Source organism: Capra hircus, chromosome 23 (assembly GCF_001704415.2).
Source record: "Capra hircus breed San Clemente chromosome 23, ASM170441v1, whole genome shotgun sequence".
NCBI classification, from domain to species: Eukaryota; Metazoa; Chordata; class Mammalia; order Artiodactyla; family Bovidae; genus Capra; species Capra hircus.
In genome coordinates, this window is record NC_030830.1 from 37,551,883 (window position 1) to 37,574,481 (window position 22,599).

The 22,599-nt window shown below is 47.5% G+C and overlaps 1 protein-coding gene across 1 annotated transcript in view; it reads right to left on the reverse strand.

Annotated features, from left to right (window-relative positions):
- The window catches only part of TBC1D22B (TBC1 domain family member 22B), a 55,134-nt gene continuing 37,088 nt past the window's right edge, over window positions 4,554-22,599 (reverse strand). Inside the window, exons 9-12 of the mRNA XM_018039170.1 lie at window positions 22,435-22,510; window positions 19,825-19,952; window positions 19,453-19,548; window positions 4,554-6,566 (exon numbers count right to left, since the gene is read on the reverse strand). Coding sequence (XP_017894659.1) covers window positions 6,438-6,566; window positions 19,453-19,548; window positions 19,825-19,952; window positions 22,435-22,510 — 429 coding nt within the window. The 3' untranslated portion in view covers window positions 4,554-6,437. The remainder of the gene's footprint in view (window positions 6,567-19,452; window positions 19,549-19,824; window positions 19,953-22,434; window positions 22,511-22,599) is intronic.

A 22,599-nucleotide genomic window follows, 5' to 3' on the forward strand; every position in this document is an offset into this window, starting at 1 on the left:
CCTGCTAAAACAGAACAAAATCAACGTTTTCTAGAGCAGGGGTCAGCACGCTTTTTCCATAAAGGGACAGATATTACATAGTTTAGGCTTTGTGAATCGCACAGTCTATCACCACTACTCAACTCTGCTGTTGCTATGCCAAAGCAGCCATAGGTAATATGTAAATAAACAGGCAGGGTTGTGTTCCAACAAAACTTTACTTATAAAAACAGGAGGAGGGAACTCCCCTGTGGTCCAGTCATTAGGACTCTGCATTTTTCACCAGGTTTAATCCCTGGTCTGGGAACTAAGATTTCAAAAGCCTCTCAGTGCAGCCAAAAACAATAAAGAACAAAACAGGAGGAGAGCTGGGTTTTTAATAAGACCCAGAGTCTCATTCAGTAGCTCAGCAGTAAAGAATCTGCCTGCAATGCAGGAGACGTGGGTTCAGTCCTTGGGTTGGGAAGATCCCCTGGAGAAGGAAATGGCAACCACTCCAGTATTCTTGCCTGGGAAATCCCATGGACAAAGAGTCTGGCGGGCAAGGAATTGGACACGACTTAGTGACTAATGACAATAACAGAGTCTCATACACGGTACTCAAAACGTCCAGGATACAATCCAAAATTGCTCAACATTAAAAAAAAAAAGTGTTAGAACCCAAAACCACAATATCTGAAATTAATAGTCACTGTATGGGTTTAATAGCAGAATGGAGGTGAGAGAAGAAGAGTCATGAACTTGAAGAGAGATGAAGAGAAACTATCCAGTCTAAAGAACAGAAAGGAGGAAAAAAAGATTAAAAGAACCTAATGAATAAGAGTGTTAGGGACTGGGTCCAACATTCTTTAGAATCCCAGGGGATGGGTAAGAGACTGGTGCAGGAAAAAAAAAAAATTGAAGATGTAGCTGAAAGATTCTCAATTTTGGTGAAAGACAAGATTACAGATTCTTGGGACTTCCTTGGAGGTCCAGTGGTTAAGACTCTGCGCTTCCACTACAAGGGGCACAGGTTCAATCCCTGGTCAGGGAACGAAGATCTTGCATGCAACATGGTGTGGCAAAAATTAGGGAAAAAAAAAAAAAGTACAGATTCAAGAAATTCAGGGAATCCCAAACAGGACAAATGCCAACCAAACCAACCAACCCTCCAAAAACCAAAGAAACAAAATGACCCAGTCAGACACATACTTAAACCCAAAGAAAAGAAAAAATATCTTAAAAGCACTCTCAGAAACAAAACAATATGCTGGTTCCTCAGATAATTAAAAATGGAATTACCATATGATCTGTCAATTCTATTTCTGGGTATATACCCCAAATAATTGAAAGCAGGGTCTCAAAGAGATATTTATATACTCATATTCATAGCAGAATATTCACAATAGCCACACACAAAAAAGGGAGCAAGCCAACTGGTGATGAGTGGAAAAACAAAATATATGCATACAATGGACTACTCAGCCTTAAAAACGGAAGCCTAACATGTGGTTGGAGAAGGCGATGGCACCCCACTCCAGTACTCTTGCCTGGAAAATCCCATGGACGGAGGAGCCTGGTGGGCTGCAGTCCATGGGGTCGCTAAGAGTCAGACACGACTGAGCGACTTCCCTTTCAGTTTTCACTTTCACGCATTGGAGAAGGAAATGGCAATCCACTCCAGTGTTCTTGCCTGGAGAATCCCAGGGACGGGGGAGCCTGGTGGGCTGCCGTCTATGGGGTCGCACAGAGTCAGACACGACTGAAGCGACTTAGCAGCAGCAGCAGCAGCAACATATGCTACAACATGAATGAACCTTGAGGACCTTATGTTAAGGGAAATAAGCCAGTCACAAAGAGACAAGTGCCGTATGATTCCACTTACATGATGCACCTAAAGTGGTCAGATTCAGAGACAGAAAGTAGAATGGTGGTTGCTAGGGGCTGGGTGGAGAGGGAAATATGGAGCTATTAGTCAGTCTCAGTTCTGCAAGATGAAGAGAGTTCTGGAGGCGGATGGTGGTGATGATCGTTCAACAGTGTGAATGTGTTTAACACTACAATACACACACATACATATACACACACACCCCTGGAGAAGGACATGGCAACCCACTCCAGTACTCTTGCCTGGGAAGTCCCAGGACAGAGGAGCCTGGTGGGTTACAGTCCATGGGGTTGCAAAGACTTAGACAAGACTTAGTGACTAAACAACAAACTTATATATATATATAGCCATGCTGTGTGGTTTGTAGGATCTTAGTTCCCTGGCCAGGGATTGAACCCGGGTCCTGGCAGTTTTAACTGCTAGACTGCCAGCTCATTCCCCAGAAATGATTAAGATGGCAAATTTTATAATATGTGTATGTACCTTTTGCTATAATTTAAAAAAAAAAGTCTGATAAAAACGGTTATTTAGATATAGAACAGTGATTTCAATTGCTATGGATTTCTCATCAGAAACTGTGCAAGTGAGAAGACAGTGGGACATCGCTATAGTGCTGAAAGAAAATAACTGTATCTAGAGAGAACAAATTCAGGAATGAAAGCAAAATAAAGTCAATTTTCAGATGAAGGAAAACTAAGAGGACTACATACTTCTTCTAAGAGAAGTGCTCAAGGGAGTTTTTCAGGCTGAAGGGAAATTATAGCAGAGGGAAACTTGGAACAGAAGGAATCAAGGAGGAATAGAAATGGTATATGTCTCCTCTTAAGTTCTTTAAAATATGTGTGACTATTAAAAGCAAAAATTGTAATAGTGTCTGGTAAGGTCTTCAATGTATCCTGACATAATTTACATAACAACTCTAACATAAAAGGGGGAGAATATATGGTTGAGAGGCAGCTACATTTTACTCGAAGTGATAATATTAACTGTAGGAAGTTAGATTTGTGTATTATAATCCTAAGAGCAATGGCTTAAAATACAGAGATATAACCAAAAGTGAATAGACATATTACAGTGAAATACTAAAAAATATTCAAATAACCCAAAAGTGGCAGGAAAGAGGAGAGAAACAAAAAACAGAGAGAATAAACAGAAAACAATACAATGGTAGACCCAAAGCCAAGCACATCAGTATGGTTTGTAAACGGTCCAAATGCATCAAATTAAAACTGTCAGAGTGCACTGCAGATCAAGGCCCAACTATATCCTGCCTCTAAGAATCCCACATTAAGTACAGGTTTAAAGGGATGGAGAAGGATGGAGACCAGTGGCTTGAAGAGAAGGTCTGGGTTCTCCTCTCTACCAGCCTCAGGAACAATGAATGACCTCAGTCCAAATAATATCATATAGAAATACTGTCCATGTTTTATGAAAAAAAAGTTAAATTCTAAGTCTGAGCATGAACAATCACTTGAATTTCATCAGATCCATCCCCTACTCCCATATGCTTATCACAAAGTCTGGTCTCCATTTTCAAAAGTTCGTATTGTAAATCATGCCACTCAAATCCTATTATCTGTTCTTCCCTTCCTCCATGGTTTCAAATCCTGATTCTGAGCCAGGCATATGGTGTCCTGGAATAGACTAATCCCCCAGCCTCAGGACTAGGTCCTAGCCTGTGAGCTGTAAGAGGAGATATTATGGAGCGGCCTTCAGGAACCTTATATAAAATGCTGCTCACACATTCCTTGCACTTTTTCTTGTCTCCTTTCTTTAATCCATCTTGTTGCTTGGAAAATGGATGTAGTAGCTGGAGTGCCAGCTACCACCTTGGCCAAGAAGACCTGGAGGAGTCCAGGTTCCTAAAGACTTTGTGAAACAGACTCATCATACCAGCCCTGAGTTGCCTACTTTTGGACACTCATGGTAGTGAGAAGGAAATCCCCATGCTGTGTGAACCTAGCTGTTATTTTTGGTTTCTGTTATATGTAGCTGAATTTGATCCTAATATAGCTCCTAATGCCTGAAACCAAGAAACACTCTCCAACAGATCCTAGGGAGATGTTCTCGGTGGAGAAACTATCATTCCAGTCCATTCTTTGTAGAAGAAAAATGCAGTCAACTGCCTTTCTTAAGACATTTCACAGTAAGGTTACCAAGAGAAAAACTAACTACCACCACCGAAACCTCAAAAAAACCCAAACCCAAACAAAATAACCCCAAACCAAAACCTAAGTGAAGGGCCAGTCTGTGGAAGGCCTGTCCTCTAGTTCTTGCTCTTGATGACCCCTCCTTGGCCTGGGTTGGGTTTTCCTCTGTGAACAATGAGGGTGAGCTAGATGTCTCCAGGCTTTCATCTAGTGCTGAACTTCCAGTCCATTTTCTAACCTCCATTAGATTATATACTCCTTTTGCATAAATGAAATAAACCTCAAGTACTTTTCACAGTGCTTTGCACATGACAAGGTGCCCTATACACACGAGCGATGAAGACTCATAAATCACGTTACTTGTGTCCACAGTATCCGCACAGAGGAGGTGCTCGTGTTTATCGATATCCTCTGAGGTTGCCTCCTGCCCTCCTGTCGATCCCGTGCCTGCCCTACAGAAAGCTCGTCCCCCATGCTTACAGGCATCAGCATGAAGAGCCTGAGAAAAGGAGACTTTAGGTTCGGGGTTACGCAAATCCATGGCAGAAAAATCAGCAGTGGAGGAGGAAATACACTATTTATTTACAGTTCTTTCACTTTATCCACAATTTCCCATACAAACATAAAAACTAAAAAAATAAAACCACCACTTGGGAACACAAGTGTCTTTCTTTAATTAGTCCGGTCGAGGGAGGACCACAGCCCTCACTCTGTGAAGGAGGCTATTGAGGCACACGGACGGGGAGCAGGAGAGGGCCGGAAAGAATGCCTGAGAAACGGCTCCCGGTGAGAAATGTAAGATGCCGGCACCGTGGGCGCCACTGGGAGACTCAGGGCCTCCCCCAGAGGGGACAGCGACTGGCTTCCCCAGAGGGTGCCAGCTGCCTGCCGCCTCCCCCTCCACCTCTTTGCTGCTGAGCACCCGGCATCCAACACAGGCCAGCCGTCTGGTGAGCTGCGTGGGGTGTGATGGTGACAGTTGGGGGGACGCCAAATGCCTCTCTCTGGGAAGAGCCCCAGGCCCCAGCAACACACGGGAAACCCCTCTCCCTTGGCACTGACAGTCAGTCACAGCTTATCTTGAATACCATGCTGCCTTGTAAAAAACGGGAAAACCAAAGCCCTCCCCCTGTTCCAGGGGAAAGGCAGGGGGCCAGAAACCTGCAGAGGGGCTTCTGCCTCTGCAGCCCTGTCCCTGGGGGCGGGGGGAGCAGCTGCGGTGAAGGGAGGGGAGCTCTGACTGCTGAAGACGGGGAAGGAACAGGGCAAATGCACCACGAGGCCTGGGCCTGGGGGGCGAGAGGGGGAGAGGAAAAACTCAGAGACACTGATGCTCATCAGAGCAGCTCCATCTGTCGGCTGTGCTCACTCTGGCCGACGCCCGTTCACTTCCCTCACAGGAGGGGCGCCTAGGAATCCACCTGGAGGCGCTGAAGCCACCTGCCTGGCAACTTCATCTGTGCTAGTGACCTAGATTGCTTTCACGTGTTGATGCACGTTATAAATATAAAAATCATATCTGCTACAAAGAAGACATATTTATACATCTTTACCCATATACATAATAACACAATTTACACATAATAATATCTTGGAGTGGGTCATCACGGAAAAAGCGGGGGGTTTGGAGAGGTAATAAGCCCCTTCTCCCTCCCCTGACCTGATCCTTCTCAAGGGATGCGCGTATACTTGGTCACTGGGGCCCTTCCCAGCTGGCTGTTTGACGGGGCTGGTCCGGACACATTTGGACATTCGGACATGTAACTAAATGCTGATGGGTGTGTACACCCACATACACACACAGACGCAGGCACACATACAGACATCTGTGTGAGAAAAGGAAAAATAAAATTCCTAGCCCTTGGGTGTAGGTCTCTCCCCAGAGTTATAAGCGTCAGTGCCTCCTCTGACTGAGAACAAAGCTCCTAGGAAGCTGCCCCTCACTGGCTCAGACTTGGGTAGAAGGGGAAGGGCTAGGAGTTGGGGGTAGAGGGGAGGGGACAGGAGTCTTTTGAAAACATAAGGCATTTTTGACCTATGATCAAATCAAACTATGTCACAAAAAAGCAACGGTGTCAGTTGGGGCTGGGAGGCAAGAGACAGCCAGTCCACGTAGGGCAACGTGAGTTCAGACCCTGAGCCTTCCCCTTCTTCCCTCCGGTTTCTCTTAAAGGGGCAGACAACCCTGTACCTCCCTTTCTGTCCTCTCCCAGAGCTGAGCCCATCCACGTGTCATGGAATACTGATAGTGGTCCAGGAGGCGTCCAGAGACATGGAGTGGTGGACAGGCACGCCAGAAAAGTTAAGACCTGGGCGGCGGATGTGAGCTTTTTACAGCAAGAGTGGTTCCTGGCCGGAGTCCACGGCTCGCACAGTGGCCACAGTGATCAGATTGCCATCAGAGATGGGGGGCAGTCTGGGTCCCCCTGGGGAGACAGCACCTATCGGCGGTAGTGATTGGGGGCGTCGGCGAACATGTACTTGAGTCTATAGGCCTCGGCGAGGAGCAGCCCGATCTCTTCGTTGCCCCAGTGGATCGTAGGCAGGTTCTGCAGCAGCATGAGGAGACCCTGGAATGCAGGAAGGAACTTTTATCGTCTGATCACTGCGGGGCTACTGACCAAGGGACCTGCAGGCCGTGGCATGGAGCCCCTTCCTCCCGGGTCATCCATCCCAGGCCCTGGCCTCCCTCCTCCCATGCGGCACACAGCCGTTGGCCCTAGTTCTCCTTCAGGAGGCCTTGAAAAGCCTCTGTTGAGTCTCTGATCCACTAACACCTGCCTCTGTAGAAAGATTATAAATAGAGGATGACAACAATAAATAAGCATCTTTAAAGGAGAAAAATAATCACTCATCCAAATATACCTCTCTTAATTTCAAAGTATTCCTGTCTTTTTTTCACATGCACATTTCTGAAATAGCTGTAATCATAATTATGATTTTACATGCTTTTTAATCATCCTTTTTTACTGTAATTCTTGTGTTTTTCCGCACAGCCTTCAAAAAATGATTATTCTCAATGTTAGTACTCCATCATGTGGCTATACTCTAATTTACTAAAACATTTCCCTTTTATTAGATACTTCATTTATTTCCTTTAAGGAAAAAAAAACAAAACACCTTCATGGGGAAGACTGCTAGGAACCTTTCTGCATTGGACAATCTTTCTCCTGATCCTAATGTTTGCTCGTTAATCACTGTATTTATCCTCTGCTCTGTCCCCAAAGACTGTCCTCAACCTACCTGTCAGCTTACTTCCCACTGTTCCCAAGGTATGAGCCTCATCCGGCCAGGTCCACGTCGGCCACATTTACCTGCGCCTCCAGGGTTTAATTGAGGTTGTTCCTCTTGCTTGGAACACCTCCTCTCTTTCTCCTCTACCTATCTAAATCCTATTCAGTTTTCAAAGCCCAGGTCCCTCAGTCAGCTCCCCGGAGGTGGCCTATTAAAGAGGACAGTAGAATAAAGAATGAATGTGAAATTTTAGGTTATCTCTATAATTTAGTTACCTTTGCCTTTGCTGCCACTTTGCGTTCTTTCTCCGCCTCTCTTTCTGAACTGGATCTTATTTTTCTGATTATAAGAGAAACAGTAGCAAGACAAAACCCAGAAAGAGACTGACAGATTTGATACAGTTTTGAAACCTCATTATGTCAAGGCACAAAGACAAGGTTGAAATACAAGAAAATTGACTACAGGAAAATATTGATAACACTTATAAAAGACAAAAGGTTAATATCTGCAATAAAAAGGAAGTACCTACAAATCAGTAAGATGAAAAGGAAAACCACTAAACGGAAGAAAAACGGATGCAAAATGCCAATGGCCCATCAACATGCTGTAACCCTGCCATCGGCCGATGTGTGCCCTCTAACAATGTTTCATAGTTCTTAGTGAAGAGGTCTTACGTATCTTTTACACCATTTCTTCCTTTAGTAACAGAAGTTTAGCTGGGCACAGAGATACATGGGAACATCACTGCTGTGTATGGCCAGTATGATAAGTTCTGGCCAATCTGGGGGGGGGGGCAGTGTAACTCCTTGGTTCTGCCCTAAACTACTCCACCCCTTCCTAGAAAACGGTGATGAACGGAGGAGTCTGAAGCAGTCATCTTAGACCCTAAGAATAAAGCTATGTGTTGAAGATGGCAGAGCAACAGGAGAGAAGAAATCCGAGTCCTTGCCACCCTGGAGCCACGTGAGCCCTGGACTCTTACACTCAGCCTCTCAACGGGAGAGAAGCAAACAACTACTCCGTCTTAAGCCACTGTTATTCTCTGGTCTTGGTTTCAGGAGACAAGTTTATATCATCTTAACAAACTCGGGCCACATCTGTCAAAACTAGAGATGCAGGGACTTCCCTGGCAGCCCAGTGGTTAGACTCAGTGCTTACACCGCCAGGGCCTGGGTTCCAGCCCTGGTTGGGGAACTAAGATCCTGAAAAAGCACAGTGTGGCCAAAAAACACACACAACCAACCAAACAATACACCTCTACCACAAAACAGAACAAAAAACCAAAGGGGAAAAAAATGAGCCCAGAAATACACACGGTCACTGATCCAGCAACTTAACTTCTTAGTACTTCTTGGAAAACATCTGCACTCCTGTACAAGGGGCAGCACCGCACCACTGCTTCAAATAATGGGGCAAAGGACATGAAGGAGGTGCCTGTCAGTACCGGGAACTTAGAGACAACTGTCCAAATTATGAAATACAAGCAGCACCTATAAAAAGAAGCAGGACTACATGTGTCAAGGTAAAAAGATATCAAAGACATTTTTAGGGGCGAAAACAAGCAAGTTACAGAAAAACAGTTACGATCCCACTTAGGTAAAAGAGAAAATACAACTATAAGTTTGTATGTGCATGTATGTATGTAAAATTTTTAAAAGGCTAGGTGGTGAAACTGTTAACACTAGTTACCTTTGGGGATGCGAGAACCTTTGCTTTCTCTCATTCTATTTCTCCTCATTTTCAATTATTACAATCAAGTCTTTGTATATTACTTATGTTACAGAACATTTTCCCCCTAGTAATACACATTTTCCTGGAAGTTTGTTTACTTTGTTGAAAGTAATAGAGCACAAAATAAACCACCCGTAACTTCATAATCAAGAGGAAGCTACTTTTAAACATTTTGGCATATTTCCTTTCAGTCCTTTTTCTGCACATTTTTACACAGATGAAACATTTTCTCTAAATACTTTTGAATCTGTTTAGCACTTAACATAAGCATTTCCTCTAATATTAAAAACTCCTTTTAGACATTTTCAATGGTCAAAGAATTTTCCATGATGCAGAAGTACCCTAATTTACTCGGTATCTTCCTGTTTTGAGCTTTTAATAATTTCTGGTTTTTCACTATAATGAAATTATAACGAACAGGCTTGTGCATAAAGCCATATTTTAGATTATTTCCTTGGGCTAAATTTCTAGGAATGAAAATTATTGTGTCAAAGGGCATGAACACTTTAAAGGTACCTAAGGTCAGGAAGCAACAGTTAGGACTGGACATGGAACAACAGACTGGTTCCAAATAGGAAAAGGAGTACATCAAGGCTGTATATTGTCACCCTGCTTATTTAACTTCTATGCAGAGTACATCATGAGAAACGCTGGGCTGGAAGAAGCACAAGCTGGAATCAAAATTGCTGGGAGAAATATCAATAACCTCAGATATGCAGTTATGGCAGAAAGTGAAGAGGAACTAAAAAATCTCTTGATGAAAGTGAAAGAGGGGAGTGAAAAAGTTGGCTTAAAGCTCAACATTCAGAAAACGAAGATCATGGCATCTGGTCCCATCACTTCATGGGAAATAGATGCGGAAACAGCAGTAACAGTGTCAGACTTTACTTTTGGGGGCTCCAAAATCACTGCAGATGGTGATTGCAGCCATGAAATTAAAAGACGCTTACTCCTTGGAAGGAAAGTTATGACCAACCTAGATAGCATATTCAAAAGTAGAGACATTACTTTGCAGACTAAGGTCCGTCTAGTCAAGGCTCTGGTTTTTCCAGTGGTCATGTATGGATGCGAGAGTTGAACTGTGAAGAAAGCTGAGTGGCGAAGAATTGATGCTTTTGAACTGTGGTGTTGGGGAAGACTCCTGAGAGTCCCTTGGACTGCAAGGAGATCCAACCAGTCCATCCTAAAGGAGATCAGCCCTGGGATTTCTTTGGAAAGAATGATGCTAAAGCTGAAGCTCCAGTACTTTGGCCACCTCATGCAAAGAGTTGACTCATTGGAAAAGACTTTGATGCTGGGAGGGATTGGGGGCAGGAGGAGAAGGGGACGACAGAGGATGAGATGGCTGGATGGCATCACTGATTTGATGGACGTGAGTTTGCGGGAACTCCGGGAGTTGGCGATGGACAGGGAGGCCTGGCGTGCTGCGATTCATGGGGTCGCAAAGAGTCGGACACGACTGAGCGAATGAACTGAACTGAAGACTCATCCAGAAAAAAATGCTCATGTCCCTGGATCTCTACCAGGGCTTAAGACTCTCATTCAACAAACTTGGCTAATTGTAAACGCTGTCCCTGGATTTCCAAGCCTGAGAATCGAACTGAAACCCACAAGTCAAGGGAATTCCATGGCGATCCAGCGGTGAGGACTTTATGCTTCAGCTGTTGAGTGCACAGGTTTGATCCCTGATCAGAGAACTGATCAGACAGAGCAAGCTGCACAGTGTGACCAAAAAAAAAAAAAAAGGAAACAACAAAGATAAATCTGTAAAATGGAATACCCTGCACTCAAGTTACTAATGCTTTCACAGTTTTTGTATGAGCATGTACTCATGTAATGTGTGAAAAATAGAAAAACGGGAAAAAAGATACACATTTATGCATTCTGACATTATGGAACATCTACTATATTTTGTACCAATGATAAAAAGAGGTTACAAAAAATAACATATTTCGCAACATCATATAGAAAAACCTGAACAGGACTTCCCTGGTGGTGCAGTGGGTGATGAGAATCCGCCTGCCAGTGCAGCGGACATGGGTTTGATCCCTGCTCCAGAAAGAGAGTCCACATGCTGCGGAGCCAGCTAAACCTGCACGCCACAACTGCTGAAGCCTGTGCTCCAGGACCCGAGAGCCACCAGTGATGGGCCCTGAGCTGCACCTGCTGAAGCCCTGCGCCTAGGGCCTGTGCTCCGCAGCAAGAGAAGGCACCACAGTCAGAAGCCTGTGCATAGCGACCAGAGCTGCCCCCGCCCTCTAGAGCTAGAGCCGCGAGTGCGGCAAGACCCCGCACAGCCAAAAATAAATCAATGAAATACAGCGGTGGGTACGGGTCAAATAAGTAAATAAACAAAAACCTTAAAAAAAAAAAAAAAAAAGGAAAATCCAAACAAACTTTCTGGCCAACCCAATATACAGAATATTTCCATTAAGGGTTATGTACAGACAGTGTGTATTTATTCACATAGATCTGCATGGCAAAATGTCTGGAAGGAGATATATCACCTTTGCATGGTAAGATTTCAAGTACCTTCTTTTTCCTTATTGGTATTTTCTAATTTTTCTATAATGGTTTCTGTTAGTTGCTCAGTGTGTCTGACTCTGCGATCCCGTGGACCCCACCAGAAGGACCCCACCAGGCTCCTTAGTCCGTGGAATTCTCCAAGCGAGAATACTGGAGTGGGTATCCATGCCCTTCTCCAGGGGATCTTCCTGACCCAGGAATTAAACCTGGGTCTCCCGCACTGCAGGCAGATTCTATAATGGTTTCATATACTTGAACAACTCATAAGCAAAAACAACCAACAGTTGATGTGCCTAGCAGAGAATATTTTTTTCTAGGCGGGAATCTACCTGTAATTTCCAGTTTTTCTAGTCTTGCTAGAAACCTCCCAGAAGCCCTGAAATAATTCTACCCTTGAACATGTCAGCTTCCTACTACCTCTCCCACCAACAGTTGAGGCTTAGGTGGGAGGAACCATTCTGCCACCTGGTGGCCGTAGCCAGGAACTGCACCTCCCACACACAGCGCCGTAAAAATGGGAACCCTGTCCATGCATAGGAGAAACAATTATCACGGGTGGGAAAAGACGCTGTCAATTACAAATCAGGTACGTTAATCAAGGGGGTAGAGAAGATACATTGGTGGAGTGGGGAACAACTGAATATGTGTTACAAAGCCAGCTCATGGGAGTACCAAGCATTAATACACAGTCAGGTGAAACACTACAGGTGTGAGAAGACAGCTTATGGGGCAAGCAGCTGAGAGTGATTCCAAGCGAACAAGAAGAGGCAATGGCTCTCAGAGAAGAAAAGTTTGAAATGGCTGGGAAATGTACCTGCTGAAAATCCAGATTCCAGAGGAAGAATGAGTCATGTGTGAGGGGGTCAAGGGAAGACAACAAGGGGGGGTCGAAGGAGAAGGGGTATCGGGTAATAAGCAGAGTCCTTGGTAAGAAAACGTGCAGGGGAAACTCATTAGAGAACGTTCAACAGATGGAAGAATTAAAAGAACGAGAGGGGGACCATCAAGGATAATCACCATCCAAGTGGTAATTACTGCGTATTGAGCCCTTGCTACTCACCAGATGGGGGTCTTCACATGTACTCCAGCACATTTAAGCCCCGTATCAACTCTATGAGGCCCATCTTATTATGCCCACTTCACATGAAAAAAGCGAGGGTGAGGAGTTAAGGAACTTGCATAGGATCACAGAGCAGTGCTGGGCTAGGATTCGAACCTGGGTAATCTGGTTCTGGGCCTCCCTGGTGGCTCAGACAGTAAAGAATCTGCCTGCGATGTGGAAGGCCGGGCTTCGATCCCTGTGTCGGGAAGATCCCCTGGAGAAGGGAATAGCAACCCACCCCAGTATTCTTGCCTGGAGAATCCCATGGACAGAGGAGCCTGGTGGGCTACAGTCCACGGGGTCGCAGAGTCGACACGGCTGAGTGACCAACACTAGACTCCTCTGGTTCTAGAGTTTGCGCTTATAACCACTATGCCAAATACTGCGTGCCTGAAACAAGAAGAGAAGTGCGGCACGATGCAGAAGGAATGAAAAGAAAAGAAGCCGCAGAAGCAGCTGTTTGAAGGAAATCTGCAAGAGCGGGTTAATTTTTCTTGGTAATAAGGACCAAGGACAACCAAGTAAGATGTGAAATAATAATAGAACTTAAAGGTCACAGAAAATATACACTATTAAATATGACACTGGGCAGAATCTCCCAGGAACACTGGAACATTCCTTGCAACGTTAAGTGTATTCACGCATGTACAAATACTTTCCTAGTCACATAAGTTTTCTGTGTGTGTGTGCACACGCGCACTCAGGGTTCTTTACTTCTCACTGTGAAAAATGACATCTGAGGAACTGAAACCCCAGAAGGTAACCATGACATAAACGCGCTCCGTGCTTTTTTTCCTTTTTCTGAAAATGGTGACTCAAAGGCAGACTTGTAGACCTGTAGCTCATAAGGAGACAGAAGGAACATGCAGCCTCTGAAGGGAACTGTTATAATTACTGCCTTAAAAAGTAAAGTTATACAACTACATTCAAGGACATAAGACAAAGCACTACTTTAAAACCAGGATGACTGAACAGTTAGGTGAAAAAACAGCTGAAATAGGAAAGGGAAACGGACTTAAGAATAACCTGAGTTGGGATGACGATCCATCAGTCCTGGATGCGTCTGTTACCTGAATATCTTGAATCACAGGGTTTCCTGTTTTACCTTCCACAATGCCTTTGCTGAAATCTCAAATCAGCATTCTTACAGAAGTAAATTTTGTTAGGATGCAAACTTTCATTCCAGAAGCCATCAGGACTGTGAATAAATGCCAGGCCTTACATTTTACCATCAGGTTTCTTTACACACTGGACTCCCAGCTTTTCAAACCTTTTACAAGCCCCGTGAACGTCAGGAACAGCAATTTCAACGTGACCGAATCCCCGAGGGCCTGAATCACCACTGTGGTAACTGGTCCCAGTGTCTTCAGTGCTCCAACTGCGTGTCAGTTCAAGGGCAGCTTTTCTGGAGATGGCCCATGACGCAGCTTTAATTTTTGGCCACACCACGTAGCATGTGGAACTTCCCCGACCAGGGATCAAGCCCATGCCTCCAGCAGTGGAAGCGTGAAACCTTTGCCACCCACTGGGCCACCAGGGAAGCCCTTTCATCTCATCTTCTGGGTGTCGTTTTTACCTTCCTAAGCCAAGGAACAGTGAAAATTTCCTAGTGGGAAAACCTAATTCTGGGGGTAGTCTCATTCCAAGAATTCTAGCACAAAAATCCAATGACTTCTTAGGATCCCCAATTTGCAGGAAATCTTCCCTGCGGGGATCCAGGTCACAGCAGCACCTGAGGGTGGCCTTGTCGGTGAGGCCGCCGGGTGCCGGCTGTGGTTCTGCAGGGGCCACACTGCTGTATCGAGGTCCCTAGGAGCCACCCACACTCATCCAGCTCCCTAAGTAAGTGTTCTGAAACGAATCCCTCTTGTTTTGAGAATCAGACCAACAATTCCCTTGGTCTCAATAAAAACTTCCAAAGACATGTCCTTGCTATGTGAACTTTTTCAGCATCACACTCATTCATAGGTTTCCCGGCGTCAAAAGTACCTAGGACATTTAGTACAAGACTCCCCCCAGAGAAAGCTGAGTCCCCCTCCGATGTTTGTTTTGTTTCTATGTCGAGGGATCGTGTCCTTTCTCATACCGGCCTGCTCTGGGTGGAAGATCTTTAGTTCCCAGGGTACTAAAATCTGGGCACTTTCTGGGGATGATTCGAACTGGCAGTTTACTGGATGTCTCTGAAAGTGGGGCCTGTGTTTGGGCAATGTTCCACAATCCCACCCTTGAGTTCCCACAGAAGTGGTGGGTGGATGCCATCTGGTTCAAGGGCTTTATTTACTTTTAGTTGGGTATCCAGGCCTGAAACAGCCCACGGGCTTAGCACTATTTCATTTAATAACTCCGACCTGTCTCCTGCAAAAGTCACTTTCAGGGTGGGAATCTCCAAGGTTTTCTTCTATGAAAGCGAAGGATTGAGACCAGCTGTTCTCTGGTTTGAGAATCATCAGCAGGTCCCACCAATTCCTCTGCCAATTCCCTTTTTATGTATTTAAAGGAACTCTGGTTATTAGTCTTGGAGCTCCCTGCACGGGGCTTCTGAAGATCACTTCTGAGCCATCTGAGGGCTTGTCGGCACCTGCCCTGACATCTCTGTGGGGTCCCGTGCTCTCCTTGACTCCCAGAGATGCTGCTTTTCCCCGAGGGGAATTTTTAGGTTACGTGTGACCAGGCATTTGCTCAAATGCCTGTACTCTCTTACATTAAATAATGTATCTAGGAAATCATTACCTCCATAATAACGGAGGAGGGGGAGGAGGAGGTAAACAGCTCCAGTGGCCCAGGAGGTCCCCGGCCAGGCCCCAGGGAGCAGCAGGACGCACAGTCCACACCCAAAGCCCAGCCTCCGGGTCTCCACCATTTGAGTCAAGCCAGTACTTGACTCCCCCGGGTGACCCTGGCTTAGTCACTTCATCTCAGGTGTGACTAGGCACACACCGAAGTCATACTCACCATGACTCAGTTTCCCCATTTGTGAAATAGGGGTGGTTATTACAACTTTTCTTGTGGGATGGTTGCAATGAGCTAGCACAGAGAAGCACTCAGGATAGTGCCTGCTACATGAGAAGTGCTGGGAAGTCGCTATTATTACACTGAACCTTATTAAACCGCCAATACTTGACTGTGTGACCTATAGACAATTTCATAAAATGCAACTGGACATTATCATCATTATTCTATTCAGCCAGCCCAGGCTGAGGGCCAGAATCGCTGAGGCCCCTTCTACCAGGAAAGGGCCTTGGCCCAGCTCTGCCGGAAGGCCCAGTTTCAAGCAGCCCAGAGGACCGGGCCATTCTGCCCCTACAGCCCCTGTGCAGGGACACGCCTGAGGTCCCCTTGCTCAGAGGTCTCAGCAAGGAAACCTCTTGGAGTGATCCTCCTGTGTCCGCTTTCAGCCCTCCACCCCAGGCAGCGTGACCCCAGACAACTGCTCGGCCAGGGAGAAGCGGGTGTCCTTCCCTCTGGGGGCTCACCATGGCCAGGCGCTTTGCCCCTGCACCCTCTGAACACCTCCTCTCCAGCCCCATTTGGTCATCCAGCTTGGTTTTACCTAGGATTAGCTTATCAGGGGTTACTCAGGTAAGTTAAAAGTCACTGAAAGACTTGGGTTCCTGAAGCTATCTTCATTTCACTGCTTCCCAGACTCAGAGTTCACTACAGGAACTAGTAACATTAGGGTTAATAAGCTCACTGCTTTGAAGGCCACAGGCTAAGTACAGCATTCTGACAGCTTCAAGGGCAGCAATTTGTATAATCCTCAATAACAGCTCTAGAAGCTAAGTACTCTCATCCCATTTCACAGGTAAGAAAGCTTACAGGGCCAAGTTAGTCAGATGAAGGTTGCAGACCTAGAGAAATGGCAGCTAGGATTTGACCGCGGGCAGACAGGTTCCAGAGACCACGGCTTAACCCCTGGACTATTCTGCGTGCTCTCCAACTTTAGAAGGGGGCAGGGCTCGCTGGTTCCCCTGATACATGCTCCACTGGCTCCCTTTACAGCTGGCTCCCCTTCCCTGCTCTTTAAGGGTGATAAATGCCTGGTCTGCTGAAAATGCCACAAACTCATTTATTTCTGCAGCTACTTCACCTGGTTCTTCTTTGAGTCACTCAGCTTTTAGCCCTAAAACCTTCTCTCCCATGGGCTGGGCATGTGAGGCTCTCTGGGACACCTGTGTTCATGGACAGAGCCTCTTCTGCAGCGTTTTAGCTGCAGGTGGTCTGTTAGTAGTTGGGCAGGGTGCGCTGTCTTTCTCTGCAGAGGTCACGGGCCCGTGTCTCCCAAGACCACACGATGTTCTCCTGCCCTTGCTGAATCTCCTAAGGGACACCGCTGGCCTACCCAAGCACAGCCAGGCGCCCTTTCATTATTCATAGAATTATAGATCTGTGGAGTTGCGGGGAGCTCTGCAGATTATTGTTTAATCACCCATTCCGTTTTGTCTCAAGGAAAGAGGGGAGATTCCTCTATTGAGGAGGACCAGCTGACGTGTTAATGAGTCAACAAAAAGCCCATTGTCATTCTGTGGGTTACTGCAGAAAGGCCTCAGATCCATCAGATAATCGCATGTGCCGCCCAGCACAGAACATCTCCATGTCTAACATAGTTCTAAAGTCGCAGACTATGGCCCTGTACTGTCGATGTTGTGAATTGCTACGCACCATTCCAGGAGTCATCTCCACTCCCCCTGAGCTAATCTGGGAAGCGCTTCTATTGCGTGTGACAAGGCTCTCCGAGCCTGGCTCATGATAAACCAAATTAGACTGCGGGCTCCCGATAGCTGCGCCACCTCAACCACAGTATCGAAACTGACAGCTCACCCAGCGCGTGCCCAGCCCAGCCCCTGTTCATCCCGGGCACCGCACACGCTTCTGGCTGGCAGAAGCCTCAGTGCTTTGGCACCTACCTGCAGAGGCCCACTCCTCCCTTTCTCTCCCAAAGCCCTTCCTTGGGCAAGTTGGGTCCTGTCTTCCCACCTATTTGCGGGGCAGGTTTCTTGTGCTTTAACCACCTAACACCAGTTACAGAGTAGGCCTGCCTGGGGGTCACATGGGGAGGCTGCTGTTCCTGAGAACGCCCGTGGTATTAGTTAGAACTTAGAAAAAAAACCCAGCCTTCTCTGGCTTTCCCCCTCCTCACGTTTTTAAAAGGAATATATGCTCATTAAAACAAAAACACACCCAAACCTCTCAGTTCAGCAACGTACAAAGCAGAAAAACAAAAGCCCACTGCCGCTGCCCTGAGAGATTATGACCGTCAAGTGCCCCCCGGCCCTCCTCTCTGCAGAGAGCAGAGCCTGGCAGCCTCTCCCCTCAGTCCCCATGCCCCGTCCCCCGCTCCTGGGCCCCTGCAGCAGCTGGCGGGCTTCCACCGCCTCTTTGGTCTTCCTCGCATCCCCACCCTGGGTTCCAGGACACTGGACTCCCACTGGCCACCCACTCTCTCTCCTTGCCCGACCACCTCTCCTCCTTGACCTCCCGTGAGGGGGGCGCCGGGCTCAGGCCTGGCTCTCGTGTCTCCTCTGTTCACTCCCACCTCCTCTGGATTTCATCCAGGAGCCTGGCTTCAAGGATCATCTAGCCAGAGGCTCCTGAACACACAGGTCCAGTCCGGACTCCTCTCTTCAAGCCCAGACTCACAGGGCTTATCTCCCTACTCCACCTCTCCAGTTGGATGTGTAATGGTGTTGAAAATTCATCATGGCCCCCAAATGAGCTCCTGATCTTCCTCCACAAACCCGCTCCTCCTATGGCCTTCTCGCAAACTGTGGAGTCACCCTGACTCATCCCTTCGGTATACTCTAGACCTGATTTCTCAGGAATTCCTGTTGGCTCTGCTTACAAAGTGCATCCAAGACCTGGCCACTTGTCGCATCTCCACTCCCCCATCCAGGGCCAGGCCACCCTCGGGTAGCCTCCGGGGTGGGCCTCAGCGTCCGCTGGCCCCACCTCAAGTCCACACTAGCAGGGTCCCCTGAAACTGCAAGTCAGGTGATGCCCCTCTTCTGCACAAGACCCTCTCCTGGATCCTCTTCCACTCGGAGTAAACGCCAAAGTCCTGACTCTGGCCACAAGCCGCTGTGATCTGAGTCCCCTGTGATCTGAGTCCCCTGTGACTTCTCGGGCCTCTTTCTAACTCTTTCCATGGGCCACTCTGCTCCAGGCCACGCTGACCACCATCACGGTTCCACAGACAGCTCAGGCACACTGCAACCTAACTGCCTCTGCATGGCTGCTCCTGCTGCCTGGACGCTCTCCCCACGGATCCCCAGATGTCCACGTGGCTCCCTCACCTTCTCCCAGCCTTTGCTCATATCGCCTTCTCAGTGAGCCTATCCCTGACTACTTTATTTGAAACTGCAACCTGTTCCTTCCATACCACCTAATAATCCCTTTATCCTTAAAAAAAAAAAAAAAAAACTTATCTACTTAAAAAAAAATTTATCACGCTCTAATATTATTTTTAATTTACACTGCTTTTGTTTACTATGTCTCTCCCCAGCTAGAACGTAAGCTCTACAAGAATAGAGCTCTCTGTTCTATATTCTATAGTCTTACTCCCTCAGTGGCGCTGAGCACACTGCAGGCATTCAATAAACGCCCGTCAGCCAATGACAGGAAGGCCTCTTAGACCTGCCCAGGTGCTCTGCAGCCTTTCCAGTGCTAAGACCCTTTCACACTGAAGAACTCTGAGCCCCCAGAGCTTCCTGCTACCTGGGAGGGGCACCCTCTTCTGAATATCCCCTCACCTTTCCTCTTCCCAGCCAGGTACCTGCTGGGGCACCTTCTCCCTGCACAGTCCCACGAGCGGGATAACGCCCACTCTGATGCTCATCCCCAGTGTAGGCTGAGCTCAGGCCCCTCACCTGAAAGTCCTCCTCATCCAGGATCTCTTTCCTCCACTTGATCAAGAAAGCTGCACACACGTAGAGATGAAAGTGGGAGAACCCTTCTGGTTCAGACTGGGAAGGGGGAAAAAAAACAGAAAGAGTTAGGTTTCCAAGCCCTGATGAGAAGCTGGCTCCAGCCCTCTCAGACCCACCCTTCTGTGGGGGAGGCAAGCAGAGCAGCACCCCCTCCGTGGCTGGGTGCACAGAGGCCCTGCCCTCGAGGACAAGGCAGACAAAGAGGCAGAAAGGAGGTGGGGAGGACTTCCGAGCGGCTGCATGAGGCAGGGAGCCGGGTGCCTCAGGGACAGCCTGACGTGTGTGTTTGTTGCGGGGGAGGTCTCCCCATACCTGGTACGTGTCCCACAGGCGGATGGTGCAGCGAAGGGGAAGCTCCCGCATCAGCAGGTTGTTCATCCAACGGAAGGCAAACTGTAGGTATTCCACCTCGTACCTCCTGAAGTGATTATGTACCTGCTCTAAAACAGAAAGGGTCATTGGCCCCCTGAGTGCCACCTAGGGGATCGGACCCTGACTCACATAAACCAAAAAGGTAGTTCCTGTTTCCCTCTTTTTTTAAATTTGTTTATAAAGCTGTGTTGGATTTTCACTGCGTCACGTGGGATCTTTCGTCGTGGCGCTTAGGCTTGGTTGCTCTGTAGCATGAGGGATCTTACTTCCCCGACCAGGGACTGAACCCATGTCCCTTGCATTCCAAGGCGGATTCTTAACCGCCGGACCACCAGGGAAGTCCCAGTTTCCATTTCTTTTCAGCTCCTCCCCCTGGGGAAGCCCAGCATAGAGGGGCCAAACCTGCACCTGACCGTCCGGGGCTGGATCCCACCACCTCACAGCAGCGCTGCTTGGTTAGCTCAGCCCTGCACGTAGGAGAACTATTTGAACATCCCACAGTGACATTCTGGGGGCCTTTCTTCCTTTGCAGGGCTGCTAGAGCCATCAAGCGGGGGAGACATAAGGCTCACTTGGCTGCTTGACCTTGTTACGCGTCACAGAAGGAGACACGATGGAAAACAACTGTGCGGGTCACCTTGGCCATCCTCCCACCGGTGAGGATTCCTCTTCAGCCTCTCTGACAGATGGCAGCCAGCAGGGACTTAAACAGCCGGGGAAAGAGGCTCACCGACTCCACTCAAGGGCAGCCTCTCCCACTGATTAAGTGATTCGCCGGAAAGTGCTTCACCACATTCAACAGACACCAGCTCCCCCGCCAACTCCCACCCCGTGGTGTGGATGTGGTGTTCTGGAGCAACCCAAACACACCTGACCCCCGTTCTATATGATAGCCCCTCAGATACTGCTTGATAGGATTTTATTTTTTTTTAATCACTATCCTCCTCAGTTTCCTAATCTATAAATGGGGATACTTATTCAAACCTCAGTTAGTCTGGGGGTGAATAAAATGAGAAAATAAAAGTGTCTACAACAGCACTCTCATGTGGAAAATACTACAGCTTTTGAAAGAGTAACTATCAATAATGGTTATATCTAGGGAGCAGAATTTAAAGAAGGGGGAGGATTTTTACTTTTGGAGTTTTTTGGAATTGTCTAAATTTTTGTAGTGAGTATTACTTCTATAATTCAAACACTAACACATATACATTTAAAAACACACTATATTCTAACATGCTATGCCTTTTTTATCAGATATTTTTGATGTTAGAAGAGGAAAAAAAAAGGCCAGACCAGACAGTGGAAACAACTACAGCACAGGCCGTCTGGAAGCCAGCCCCTGTCAGACAGCTCAGCACTCGCCCCGTCCCAGGAGCCAAGCGAGGGAGGCAGGCGCGCTGGGTGTGGGCTCGGCATGGCGCTGACCGCTGGGCCAGGCAATGAGGCAGAGAGCCAAAAGCATAATCAAATAAACTCTAGGGACTGAAACCCTAAGTTGTAAAAGGGAGCTGGAGTGAGTGGAACAAATCAGGGAAGGTTTTCAAGGGAAGAAAGTCTGGGAAAGGAGAAAGATATGCAATCTCCATATGGGGGGCAGGGGGAGGGAGGGATGAAGAATGCGCTGGTGAAGCAGAAAAATCCATGATGGAAAACCAGTTAATGGGACTTATTAGTTGTGTAGCAACTGACAGAATTAACAGATGCTGGACATTCCACTGAACAGAAGACCTTGCTGTTAGACTTGTACACGATCTTCATGAAACTTAATTTCAACTTCTCTCCATGGGCCTCAGTTTCCTCACTAGTCAACAGCAGGGCTTCCTGACTTGCCTCCTGTTCTAACACTCCAGGACCCCACGGTGGGGCCAAAGACTTACTGCAGAGCTCCTGTTCCTCAAAGACATTCTGCTTTGGGAGGCCACGACTCCTATCCCCCACCCAGACGGGTCCCAGGGAGCTATGGGATGTCCTGCTGGGGTATCGGGCACACCTGAGAACCCTGCATTGAGCCCAGAAATCCTGAGTCACATCACAGCGGGAAGGACGAGGTCAGACTACAGCCTTGATGCTAAAAGCAACAGAGAACACGGGCGGGTTTGGGGCAGAAGCGGGATGTGACCGGAACAGAGCTCTGAAAAGATGGAGGTGTGTGAAAGACGTGTGCAAGAGGGATGAGGACTGAGGAGGAGAGTGCTTCTAGGAGGAAGCTGCAGAAACTCAAGCATGGCTGGACCAGAGCTGTGGCTAGGGCCATGAAGAACAAAAGGGTGAATTTGAGGAGAGATGCTGACAGAGGACTGGCAGAACCTGGCCGGAAATGAAGGCGAGAAGAGAACGTGACCTAACAGCAGAGTTCTGGCCTCACCTTCCCGGTGAGATGCGGACGGATGTCAGCATTGCCAGCAGCACTGAGTGAACTGGAAGGGGTCACGGCCAGGACAGGGGCCAAGGAGACACCCCCCATCCGCCCCGCACCAGCATAATCACACTGTGTGTGATTCACACATGTGTCAGAATCACACTGCTAGAGAGCTCTTCCTCTGAACCTACCATCGATCCGACTGACAAGCTCTTCCAGCGCCTTGACCTTCTTCTGGATCCCTGGTTGTGCAAAGGTGTAATTATCCTGCAAACGACACAGAACTCAGGCCGAGCAGCGAATACCACACCATCGGGCCACCCCTACCCCACGGTCAGTGAAACATGTTTCAAAGC